Source organism: Rhipicephalus sanguineus, chromosome 7 (assembly GCF_013339695.2).
Source record: "Rhipicephalus sanguineus isolate Rsan-2018 chromosome 7, BIME_Rsan_1.4, whole genome shotgun sequence".
Taxonomy (NCBI): Eukaryota; Metazoa; Arthropoda; class Arachnida; order Ixodida; family Ixodidae; genus Rhipicephalus; species Rhipicephalus sanguineus.
The window spans coordinates 128,092,065-128,105,439 of record NC_051182.1 but is presented as its reverse complement, the minus strand read 5'-3'; the positions used below and the strand labels follow the sequence as shown (position 1 = coordinate 128,105,439).

Sequence of the window (13,375 nt, the reverse complement as noted above, 5' to 3'; positions counted from 1 at the left end):
AAAAAAAATTCACCGACGATTATGATGCTCACTAATGCGAATTCTGAGCTCAGCTTCGTGTTGGGGTAACGCCAACTGTGTTTGAAGCTTTGGCTATCCGCAGTTTTAGCAACGTAACATTCGTTACATATTGCCACATAAACTGCCTGCGCTCTAGTGCTACGCACACCACTCTGTGCATTGCAGGCATCGCGAACCAAGCGAAACGCCGACAGTCCCGTTACGACAAGCGCAGCCAGCCGCAGTGCACGTGCCAGCCCTGCATGAGCACGAGCTCGGACCGAAGGGCCAGCGCGCGTGACGGAGGAAGAACGCGAGGTTAGAGAGGCCAGTGGCTCGTGATATCGACAGACCGCGCGTTCGCTCTATCGGTGATGCCGACGCCAACGGCGACGCTGCTCAACGCAGGAACGGGCACCTTAGAACTGCGCTCTAAAAGCGATCAACCGGCAAACGAAATAGGGGGTCAGTGTCATGGACAGACCATGATATGGGCTAGGCTAGGAGACAGACGAGAGCAGGTGGGGGAGGGGGGGGGGGCAGTACTAAGGGGAACGCCAAGCTTGCTTTTGCGTAGTGGAACCTGTCCCTTCATTGCTTAGTGTACAGGGCAACGCCTCCTCTAGAAAGTGTATAGTGATTCGAAAGGAAAAGGAAAAGGCACCTAATTTCTGCAGCCCAATAGGGAGCACGGCGCAGTGCCTTAGGGGGGTAGGGGGAAGTGGGAGAAAAAGAAGAGAAGAAAGAGAAAAGAGGAAAGGGGTCAAAGCGCAGCAGGCGCGGGCGCGGCAAAGTTGGCATGGAGCTGAGGCTGCAGCGGTTGAATTCCGCAGCCGAGGTTGTGGTCAGCCGTGGCCGACGATGTCGGGATTCCTTGGGAGGATGTGCCGACGAGTAGGGGCGAGTCTACTCGTTCCTGGGGGCACCTGGCTGCGCGCCGATCGCCTGGAGGCAGGTGGCTCGCAGCGGATGTTCCTCAGGCAGGTACTGGATCACTGCCTGCAGAGTTGCCATCAGGTTCGCGATAAGTGCGTCCCTGGGATCCTCTGCAGGCGTGATAGGAGAGGCAGCAGGCAGGTGGTCCACCGCGGCGGAAGTCACTGCTGGTTGCGGGGGTCGGCGCGGCGCTGTAGTAGTGCGCTGCTGGCCGAGGTCCTTGGATGGGCTACGAGGAGGGCAGCGTTTCAAGGCGGCAGCGTAGGAGCGCACCTCGCGGAACTCCTCGCGAACCGCCGCTCTGACTGCCCGTCTCGACAGCGGCGTGGTAGAAGTGGCCAGCAGGGTGGCCACACGACGTTCCTCCTGCCAGCGGGGGCAGGAGGGGGTGTCAGCTGCATGGGCTCCGCCACAGTTGATGCAGTGGGGCTTGCAGCTCTCGGCAGGCGGGTGTTTACGGCCGCACCGTATGCAGTCGCCAGCACGCTGGCAAGCGGCAGCGACGTGGCCGAAGCGGCCGCACTGTCGGCACTGCATAGGGCGCGGCTTCACGTGACGAACACGTAGCTGCAGCCCGTAGATGGAGATCTGCGCTGGGGGAACAGCACTCGCGAAGCGGAGCTTCACTGAACGGCCCTCCCTGGTCGCAGCAGTCACTGGAGCAGACGAGGCGATGGCCCTGATCAGCTCCGAGTCAGCAAGGTCACCGTCCACACCGTACACGAAGCCGAGGCACGATAGACGGTCGGCAGGCTCCCTGGCGGTGACGGGGATGTCGTGGAGCTCCGAGATGGACAGGAGCCCGGCCAGACACTCGGGCGTGGTCGCGTCAGCGGCCACAACGTTGCGCAGGTGGTTAACGCGCACCGCCGCAACTCCGGGCCGCCCGGCGAGACCCGCCGCGAGCGTCAGGCGTGGCGTTCCCCGAAAGGTGCCGCCGGGAGTGGAGGGCCGAAAGAGTACGGTCCCCACAACTGCCGCGTCGGTGTTGATGGCCGCGGTCTCCATGGCCCTTGCTCTCCGACTAGCTGCCTTGGACATGACGACCTTGAAGTCGTCACCGGCAGGCGGGGAGCTCGGGCGAGGGTGCGGGCGGTCGACAACGATGGAGGGAGGCCTCGGTGCTGTCGCGGTCTCTGCTGTTGCAGCTGTAGAGTTGCGGGGCTGCTGCCCCTGCTTGCTCTTTCGCTGGTGCTTTCAGCGCTGCTCCGGGTGAGATGGAGAAGCTGCTGCGAGTGTGCATGCCGCTGTCTCTTGCGAGGCGGTGGTGAGCACAGCGCTGGTGTCGTCCGTTGTGTTTACGGGCGTGAGAGGTAGGGAAGCGTCGGTCACGGCCTGCTTGGACGGGCCTGCCGGTCCGTCTTCGCTGCTGGCCTCGCGTGATCGCTTCCGCGTTGCTGTGCAGTCCATCTGCTCTTCCTCGGCTGTCTCGGAGGGCGGGCAGACTGCGTGTTCTTCAGCACCGTCGCTTGCGGGAGCCGTAGCCTCCTCCGTGTTGGTGCTTGTGGCGGTAGCTGCCGCGATGGCGGGGGCCGGCTGAGAGGGTATCGGAACCGACGTAGTCGCCTCCTTGGCCTTCTCCTTCAGCCAGCCGCCAATAACGTTGACGGCTTGCTTCTCTAGCTGTTGGCTTTCTTCCCTGTTCGTTCCCGAAGCCGCGCTCGCCTTGGCGTGCTCGTGGCTAATAGGGGCAGGCAGGGAGTCGCTCCTTGTTGCACTCGCAGTCGGGACTTTCGTCCGGTCGGTGCGTGTAATAGGGGGTGCCGCGATTGCGGCTGCGGACTCGGGTGGTGGGAGAAGAGATGTTCTTTTTCCTCTCTTGGCCTTGCCCTTGGCCCGCTTCTTGCTGCTGTTAGCTGGCGCTGGTTGTGGCTCCGGCTGTTGTTGTTGTTCTACTGCTGCGCTCGCTTGTAGTCCCCGAGACGCGATGAAGAGCTGCAAATCTTCCTCAAGCTTTGCCATGGCTTTGATGGCCCTTTCGGTAGCCATCGTCAGACAAAGAGGTGAATAATCCTACGGTGGTGACGCCGCGCGTGAGCGCGGGCCGTGCTCGTGGTTAGCGTGACGCCCAGACGTCCGCACTCGTCAGTGGTTCCAACGGAACTCTCCCTAGAAAGATGCCTGCCGCGTGAGCCAAAAACCTCCTGCCCTACCCTTTCCCTCCTTCACTGTTTCTAATGAGGGCAGTAGCTGGCGATCCTTGCGGTGGCCGCAATTGCAACACACATTTGCGCATGCGCACATTACCCCCCTCGACGTCGCACCACGCCAGCCCCATTGAAAAGAATAGGGGAGAACGTGGCGCCATCTCTCGACAAGCGACCACAACTGAAGGCAGGACGGCTACAATGGGATAGCCAGCGACTCCGCAGGCATCTTTCTAGAGGAGGCGTTGGTACTGGGTTATGGCCACGCAGGTTGCTAGGCACTGGTATGATAGTGAAAAGATCTCACTGCGTTTCAACTCGGGAACATCGAAGCCGAGATGCAATCGCCAGATTTGTTTTCAATAATGCTCGGCTTTGTCAACCGATTCTGCAGCCGGGAAAAATGTATCGTGTAATGAGTTTTTTTTTTTCGGTGCTGTTGGATGCTAAGAAAAAAAAAACATTGTGCACTTTACCTGGTTTGCAGTGTCAATGACGCTCTGAATGTCTTCAACGCCCAAAGGCCTTTCATCCTCCAACGACCTCTGCTTGACCTCCAGTAGGTCCTGGTACAGGAGCACGTGGTCACGGCTTAGGTGTTGAATGCCCAAGGACGGCACCAGCAGCGCTTCCATGGTTGCCTGTAAGAATGGCGTGAAACAACGACGTACTTCTGTGCCTATATAGCGACTTGCGTTTACGAGCATTTCGGAATAAGGGCGTGTTTTTCAATGACCATATTTTATCGCGTAGAACCCAAGGGATCCCGGCTGGCGGTTAGGGAGGATGATCAGGGGTCCAGGCTATAACCTCTACTCCGTCATCTATTAGACTGATGAAAATATTGTTACGTGAATGACGACTCGGTAGACTGTAGTCCGTAGACTATCTACACGATATATTTACAGGAGTGGTTGCAGCGCTGACCGGTTCAGCCAAGAGCCCGAGCAGAGAGATCTTCCTTTTCTTCGTCCGGCGCACACGCGCATGGTGCAAGGGGCTGGCAGTATGCATGTAGCAATATAAAGTCGCTGCTCTCCCTCTCCCCCTCTCCGCGTATTGACGTGAAGCGGCCTTCCTTGCAAACAGTTAAGACGTACCGTGAAGCTATCAAGTGCACCGTAATTCGCGTATAAGCCACACTCCGACTTCCGAATTTTCTGTATATATTGAACGGGTTATACGCGAGAAAATATGATATCAATAGACGACCGTAAAACACACTTGCGACCGACTCAACGCTATAGCGTCATCGCGATATTTTGATCCTGATCCCCAGAATTCTCGCCTGCCAACCCATTGCAACCCCCCCCCCCCCCAAGAGCGCCGAAAAGCTCACCCAAGGTAGGCGGTATGAAACAAAATGTCAAATTTCTGTCATAATTTAAAGGCAGGTGCATGACAGCAGCGCTGCTTACACAAAGGACGACCTTCTTTAGGCATAACAGTTTATTGTAGGAAATTTCTTCTCACAAGCTATTGCCATCTCGCCTGTGATAAACAAACGCTTGAAATACAGTGCGAACACGCGCAAAAAAGAAAAAAAAATATGCTCCGACTGATATAGATTTAGAAAGGGTCTACACTTTTCCAGTTCGGTCTGCTTGCGTGAAACACCAAGCTCGTGCCTCGGATGCGAGAGCCTCTTTTTGAGGCACCTTCCCCTCACATACCGTTTCCGCAGAGAATAAGCTTCGCCCTGCTAGGGTCGCATAACCGCGAGCGCTGGGTAACCCAAGACAGCACGCATATACCACGCAGGATACACGTGTCGTCCATAAGCGGACCAGAACACAGGCGAAGCAAACAGCGCGGACTTGAAACCTTAGATGTTCATATACGGAGCCGATTCCAATGCCTTTTTCATGCGAACTCTGCTCGGCAACTGGGCAGAGTTGAACCTTGGCCACGCGGAGATTCCAGGCGCATAACCGAAGCCAGAACACAGCAAGCGGGGTGCGTGTGTCGTCGTTCGGCGGCGCCAATGCGGCACGCCCAATAAACAAAGCGGACAAACTGCCGCGGTGTTCGATTCGTCTGCTCGCTCCCCGCGGTGTAAGACAAATACTTTTTTTTCTTACACCGTGGGAGTATTTTTTCGTACACCATGCTCGATCGCTCCCAAGCAATGCTTCTGAAGCAGGAGGAAACGCCAGCCCGTCTTGCCGCCACTCCAACGTGCAGTCTACCCTACATTGACATTGGGTTAATTGCCTCAGTATGTCGCAGAAAAGATGTATTGCAGAATTTTTTTCGACTTCGAGCAAGCGGGCCACGAAAAAATGCGCCCCCCCCCCCCCCCCCCGAGCTTTCTGCTTCAACAAACGAAGATTCGGAGACGCTCCAAGAACAAGAAAATTCTGCTCAGTGCTCCGTTTCGATTCCACTTGAAGAGACTGTGTGCAGCACCGCTTCTGACGACGCTTGCCCGTCCTCGCCGATGCATATGAACAGCGAATGTGACGAGCTTTCCTCATCGTGGGCAGCAAGGAATTTACCTGATTCAGCGACCGAATTCACCGCCTCTGTAGATGCCGACCACGCAGGCCAGTTAGACATTTCGAAATTCATGGCAGAGCTATAGCCCACACAGCCAATACTGAACCCATTTCCATCTCAGAAGTACGACAAATTGAGCAGGAGCTTCAACTCGGTCTGGTGCCGCCTATTTCCTTGGTTATAGCGCGCCGGCTGACGCAGCTTTCTGTTACCCTTGCAGAATGTTTTCAACTGCAGGCGCCAATGAGAAATCTGCATTTGTCAATGGTGGATACAGTAATTGGAAAAAAGCCCTAGAAGAAGACGCTGGCTTCAGAAATCACGAAACCCCACTCGCGCATAAGGCTTAATTACCAGGCATCGTGGATTTCCTACACGCAGATGAAGTCGGGAGGGCAAAGCAAGTCAGTTACAACTCATCTCAGCGACGCGTACTCCAGGGAGGTGCAGGAAAATCGCCTCTATTTAGCAAGAGTTGCAGATATATTGCGATTTACTGCCGTACAAGGAATCGCTCAGAGGGGCCACGATGAAGGTGCCACAAGTGAAAAAACTTCGTTGAGCTCTTGAACTTGTTTGCTAAATATGACGAAATTGTAGGAAAGAAATTGAAGGGTGGAGCAGCGAACGCGAAGTATTTTCATCATTCGATACAAGACCAGATCCTCGAAATTTTCAGCCACATCACATTAACAAGTATAAAAGGAAGAGATGAAAAGCTCCCAGTGCTTCGCACTTATCGTCGATGAAACCATGACCTAAGCAAGACGGAACAGTTATCAGTTGTAGTATAAGGTACTACGTCAGTGAGCGGTTCCCTGGATTCCGCAACGCTGAGCAAGTGGATGCAAGGTCGCTCCTGAGCTACGTAAAGGAAACGTTGAATCGCTGCGGCATTCATCCTCGGCTTTGCATTGGTCAAACATATGATGGTGCGAGTGTCATGAGCGGTACCTCAAAGGTCGTCCAGGCGCTGTTCGGGCAGGAAGTGCCGCAGGCAGTGTACGTACATTGACCACAGCCTCAACCTTGTCATCGTGGCAGTCTGCAAGGTGATAAAACCGGTGAGGGATTTTTTTCTCTCTTTTGGAATGCCTCTATGTCTTCCTAAGTGGATCTGCCGTTCACTCCATGTACGTAGATGTGCAAAAAAGGTTGTCTTTGTCAGTGACAGAGCTGCAGCGTCTCAGCGATACACGATGGGCCTGCCAGATAGCGGCTTGCAGAGCTGCAATGAAAAGCTTTCCTGCAATATATGTCTCGCCGAAGTCATCGCTACAAACATCAGGCGGGCAACGGAAGCTAGGGGGTCTGCTTGAGCAAATGAACTTCTCGTTTCTCTTCCATTTAAGCCTATTTACCAATGTATTGGCCGCCTTAAGGTTCTTTCGGACCTACTGCAAAGTAGAGACTGCATAGTCAGGCATGCATCATGACATGCACAGTCATTGACGAGTTCTCCGAAATGAGAAATTCGCAGAGCGCATTTGACACTGTGTGGGCGGGAACCTGCAGTATTTCCGAGGAGAACGGGGTGCCCCAAAGGGGAAAGCAGAGAACGAAGCGCCTTCCGCTCCATTTAGAGCAGTTTGTATTGAGTGAAGGACAGCCCGTTGAAGAGTCTCCAGATTCGAAGGAAGCATTCAGAGTCAATGTTTTTCTACCCGTTTTGGACCACCTCATTGCGGAACTGACTGGGCGGTTCACGGAGAATAATGATGTACTCAGCGCCCTCCACCCCCAGAGTGAGAACTTTATGCACATCACCTTACTCAATTGAGCCTTTCGCTGAGCACTATATATGCATGCGACATCGACAGCGTTGAAGTTGAGCGCAAGCTGGTAATAAAGCTTCAGCGCATCGAAGCCGAAAGGATCGAAGTGCAAGACAGAAACATTGATGCAATTTTAATTGGTGACTCTCTTGGGAGATTATAAGCTAGCCTTCCACGAACTGCACAAGCTAGGTGTTATCGCTGTGACGATACCGGCATCTTGCGAGCGCACATTAATGCCTTCGAAGACTGAAGACTTATCTTCGCAGCAAGATGACCAAGAACCGTCTGAGCGACCTAGCTGTGCTTGCGGTCGAGCGATCTCTTAAAGATAAATCTTCAGCGTGTTGTTGACAAGTTCGATGCTGCGCACAGTAACCGACGTATATATAGTCGGAGAGCTCACATTTGCGTTTACGAAAGCTGGTGTACTCTATTGCCAGATGTGAAATGACTGACATGCCTATGCGTGATCTAGTTTTACAAATGTATCATCTCTTTATTTTTGTTATTCTTTTGCTACATAGCTTTTTGTTATTATTTTCCCATTTCCAACGCTTTGCACCACCAAGCGGCGCAAGAAGGGTGTTTTAACTTTGTTGTAATCTAGCGCGTATTGAGGAAACTTGGAATTGATATGAACCTTACTTAGTGGTGTTAGCGATCTATGATGCTGTGAGATTGCTCTTTCAAAGCTATATTGTGATCTATAGTTAACTGCATGGTGTTATTTTATTGCTCTGGTTACTTGCCTTATTTTCATTATTTGGTACTGCTTTTTGTGTATGCGCTGTTCGATGCAACATATAAATTTTCATTATATTAGCAGAAGCACTGCTGTGTAAACATGCTAAATATTAATTTTTATCTTTCTGCGATGCTCGAATATCTTATTTACACTGACGTGTTAGAACCTGGGCCTTCATCCCAGTCAAACTGTTGTTAACATTTCAGCCACCGAGCAATATTGTATCCTACTGTGTTCTCGAAGATTTTAGTGAATGTACACAAATAAATGTTAGCTTTTGCTTTTCACATCCTTTGATTGGTAGCTGATGCGACGCACAGTGAAGGGGAACAGCGCAGGTACCGACGGCTAACAGGCACACAGAAGACAAACGCAGCGCTGACTTTCAACAAAATGGTTATTTCGCTTTTGCACAGTCATTTATACTGAACACTTCACAAAAAAAGTTATCGTAGTTGCGCACAGCTTCTTCTCAAGTCGCTATCGGCCTGGTGTCTTATCAAGGAAGTTCAGCTCTTTTTCCGGCAAGGCTACACTGACATGAAGCTAATGCAATTCTGACCCGCACGTAATTTGGCGGGTGCCTCGATTATTTATCTTGTAAGAGTTGACTTAGACCGAGATAAAATCTTGCAGATAATATTTCATCTCGATGTAAGTGAACTCCTCAAGTCATGTTACGTGTAAGTCATCGAGGAAGCAGCTGTCTGGATGACTGATGGGAGAAATTGCAATGCACAGAAGCGTTGGGGCTGAGCAATGACTGGCATCTATTGATCATGCGCGGCCTCGATGTCTATTACGTTGCACTTACCTAAGCAGAACACCGTGCATGTTTATTGGAGTCTTGAGCGACTGAAGGAAGCGTATGTGCCATGTAACAAGATTTACATCTCGGACTTCCAATCTAATAAGTCAGGCATTTATAAAAAAAGATAAGAAAGAGTAAGGGAGTAAAACATAGTGAAAACACAACGCATAAGTTCCCCACCTCCCTGCCCCTACGAAGGAACTCGCTTTTCGTGGCTACATATAGTGAATGCTGTTTCTTGGATACATATAGTGAATACACATAGTGAATACATATAGTGGATACATATAGTGAATGCTGCTTCTTGGAACGTTCACTACCTTAGCAATCTTCTTTGCGGCTATTCAGTGATTAGGATTTTTGCTTGTTGTTGGTTTTCAGGATTCAGAGTGGTGAATTCTGACGTCATGTGTGAAGTGGTCACTTGGGTGACAGCTAGGTTGTCAGTATTTAAGTGTACGTGTATCTTCAAATAAAAATTTGTTTGTGGCTCCCCCTATCTTTTGTCCGTGTCATTTTTGCGCTGTTTTCAAGATGTTCAAGTATTATCACCAACTAGCCCAACTATCAATTCGAATTCCATGCAGGTACTTGGAAGCGCAGAATAAGACGAGCGCTCGTCTTGTCTATAGTTCTCCTTTCCAGTGTGTCTTGTGTGTTTTGCGCTTCCAAGTACCATCGTGGATCCTTACAAACTCTTTCAAGTATCTGTTCTTCTAAACCTAATATCAATTCTACTCCCAATTTAGTTATATCGAGTTTTAGACCCCTGCAGTTTCCCCATACCTGCGGTGTGCCCAACGCGACGGCGTCGTTGATCCTCTCCAGGGCCTCCTCGCGGTCGGCCGCGCCGTCCTCGGCCGCGTTCACCTCGTTCACGATGTCCTGGATCTCGGTGTGCGTCAGGAAGCCTCCGTCGTCGTCGGCGCGGTCTCGAAGGGCCGCCCTGAGCGCCGCCACGTACCGGTCGTGGCATTGAGGCCTGACGTCGGCAATGTGGGCGTGCGGGTTCTCGAGACAGGCGGCCGAGTCGAAGCTGGCGCTCGCCTTGAGGGAGAAGTTGAGCTCCGCGATGGCGTTGAGGATGCGGACGCCCCCGATGAGTTCCTCGTGCCCCAAGTTATGACCTGCCTCGCGACGTATGAACGCGAACTGGTTGTGGTAGAGCACAGCGGCCAGCGGGTACACGACCGGTAGCTGGGCCGAAGGGTCGCGCAAGGCCTCCAGGGTGTCGTCGGCGCAGCCACAGTCCAGGGACATGTTGATGGCCTCGATGGCCGCCTCGAGGCGCGTCTCCTCTTCGACCTTTTCGTTGGCCAACTGGACGGCTACCTGCAGGTCGCTCCGGGACAACGTGAAAGGGTTGTTGTTCTCCAGGGCGTCTTCCTTGACTTTGGTCAGGACCTGCGCGGTCGAACAGTACGAACAAAGAATGATGATGAATGATGACACCTCAGGCGAAAATGTCTAACTGGTAATGAACTGCCTGAAACCAATCGGTCCCAGTTCGGGGTGAAACTTGCTGCGGTGAAACTTGGACCCCACTGCTGGAAAACCCTTCGCACGCCTATGTCTGCCACCCATCGGGAGCACGGCGCAGCGTATTTGGTGAAGAGAAGTGAAAGAGGAGACCGGAAAGGAGAGGACACTTTCTCCAGATACGCGTACCCACACCACTGAGCGTCAGGTTGGCACCGGAACCGAACCCAGTACCGCGTTGAGGGCTGACGTCCAAACTACCTTACCACCGCTGTGGTGAACATTCGCGCTTGCAGCTCTACTTCAATAACTAGTTTCGTTTTCCATTAAGTCTTGCAGAACTCAACCTCATCGTCATACTGCGCAAATGGCAAGGAACTGGTTGAAAAGAGAACGGGACACTGTTTAACATCATGAATCCGTACCAACTTGCACAACTTTCCACTTCAACCCTATAGTGTCTTCCTCACCTGAAAGTACGCGGGCACGTTGTCCTCGACGATGTCGTGGACGCCCAGGTCCTTCCTGGTGAGAAGGAGCTCTCGGAAGAGCGCTACGTCGCCGCGCTCAATGGCGGCGTCGATCTGCGCCAGCAGCACGTTGACGTTCGTCTCGAGCACGTAGCCCTGAACCTCGGCCAAGCTGAGAAGGCGCTCGTACATGTCCTCGGACTCCTGCTCGCCGCCTTCGAGACGCCGCATGGAGCGCTGCCTCAGCTTGGAGGCCTTGGCGCGCTCGAGAACCTCGTGGTACCTGCGCATGCGCGAAATTGAACAGACGCATATGCTCTCGACTGAAGAATCAAAGTCTAATATATCGAAGCGTTGTCTTCCCCAGTATCTCAACAGATGCCTCAACAAACGCGAAAAGTGGCCGTCGGCGGTGTCGGCAACACGAGTGATGCAAAAGAATAATAATCATGTGATGACGTCATCCTATGATGTCAATCATGGCGTCACATAAACGTGACGTCACATTATGGCATCATCACATGACATCGTCGCTAAAAGTGGGCCGATCACGGAGGCACTGCAAAACCACGTGAGGTACAGAAAGCTTTTTATGCCTCTCGGAGGAAAACCAAGTTGGGTGCAGAAGGCTTTCGAGAGGGGGCGGGGGCAGGCCCGTAGCCAGGAATTTTTTTCGGGGAGGGGGGGGGGGGGCACTTGCTGAAAACCTTGGCTATTTGATAAAAATACCTATTTTCAGTAATTATTTTTGGTAAAAACATTACTTCACCAAAATTTCGGGGGAGGGGGGGGGGGCTGGCTGCGGGACTGGGTGGAGGGACGCATGTACACAATCAACTGAGAAGAAAAAGAAGATGGCTTTCGGCTTCGAGTCGTCTTAGGCAAATACATGAGGTACAGTGCCAGTTTTGTTCACGACCCCACTGAAGTATTTTCTAAGCTGTTTCGTCCCCCCCACACGATGTTTTTCAGTGTAAATCTGAAAGTAGCTTTGATGTCCACTTCACTTACTCTTACCTTTAAGGGAGTTGCGGTAACCCACTTGCGGTAACCCATGAAGCCCACCAAGGAGTTTCCACCATGAAGGCAAGGGCCAGATCATTATTTTGGTGGCCGGGCGTAGATCAAGACATCGAGCGCATTGCGGCGACATGCCAAAACTGTGTGCAAGCGTTGCCGATGCCTCAGGCAAAAGAACCAGCAAATTGGCCCGAGACGCACGAAAGGTGGTCACGTTTACATGTGGACTATGCGGGACCAATAAAGGGGAAAATGTTGCTCATCGTCGTTGACGCGCACACAAAGTGGATTGAGGCGCTTCCCGTGTCGCAGGCCAACTCGCATAGCACAGTCGAGGCCCTCAGGACGATATTTAGCCGTTTTGGTATACCGCGCACGGTGGTTTCCGATAACGGGACGCCATTCACTGCACGAGAGTTCGAGCAATTCATGGAGCGCAATGGAATTGCGCATATTCGAACACCTCCCTATCACCCCCAGAGTAATGGACTAGCAGAGAGAGCCGTGCGCACTATCAAAGACGGCTTGAAGAAGATGGGAGGCACTTGCCTCATCACATCACTGGCACGTGTATTGTGCAATTATCGGAACGCACCACACCAGGAGGGTCTTTCGCCCTCAGAGAGGCTATTAGGCTATCGTCTGCGCACAAGAATGGAGATGTCTTTTCCTTCCAGAGTCTATCCTGCCAAAGCTACGAGTGACCCAGGCTGGAATTTCGCACCGGGAGACTACGTGTACGTGCGAAATTACGGCGCCGGCGACAAGTGGTCTCCAGGCACAGTGGAGGCTACGCGTGGCACTCGCCTCCTGGAGGTAAAGACTGTGGATGGGCTTGTCCGCCGCCACGTGGATCAAGTTCGTAAGCGGAGCACAGATGAAACGCCAGCAGCCGAAGACATGTCGAGGCCCTCTACAACGGGTTCCCCGGGGCCGGTACGACTAGAAACAACGGCGCCGACTACCTCCCAGAGTACCCCAGAATCGCAACCACACGTACTACGGCGCTCCACACGAGCCAAGAAACCGGTCGTGCGTTTTGGCTACTAAGAGGGAAGAAATGCGTTAACCCACTGAACGACGCGGCCCAAGCTCTCAAGTGCGCATGTGCGCAATCTTTATCCCCCTTCCCTCTCCCCTTTAGTTTCCTATATATATTCACGAGTGTGAATAAAACCTGCGCTGTTTTTCTGTTGGCATGGTCCGACTGTCTCGTTTACTGCTGGAGCGGCGTGGCCGCCTCCCAACCAACAGGAGTCTTGAACCACTTTTTCAAATAATCGTCTATTAACCTCAGTGTCGGAGTTTATTAATTGCCTCACGAATCTACCGCCCCAAAATTTTTCTCGAATCCGCCAACTGCGAGCAGAGTTGCAGCTTTCCCTCTTTCGTACCGACGAGCCAGCTGGAAGCTACAGAGGGAGGGATGACAAGGGGGCGAAGAAGCTACGTCATGCACACGTCATGATCCTGAGGGCGCGTCACAAAAC

At 52.6% G+C, this 13,375-nt stretch overlaps 1 protein-coding gene across 1 annotated transcript in view; it reads right to left on the bottom strand.

Moving 5' to 3' along the window:
- LOC119399884 (ras GTPase-activating-like protein IQGAP1) overlaps positions 1-13,375 on the bottom strand; it is a 38,251-nt gene that overhangs the window by 22,403 nt on the left and 2,473 nt on the right. Inside the window, exons 3-5 of the mRNA XM_037666761.2 lie at positions 10,866-11,148; positions 9,703-10,320; positions 3,560-3,724 (exon numbers count right to left, since the gene is read on the bottom strand). Of these exons, the coding sequence (XP_037522689.1) occupies positions 3,560-3,724; positions 9,703-10,320; positions 10,866-11,148 (1,066 nt within the window). The remainder of the gene's footprint in view (positions 1-3,559; positions 3,725-9,702; positions 10,321-10,865; positions 11,149-13,375) is intronic.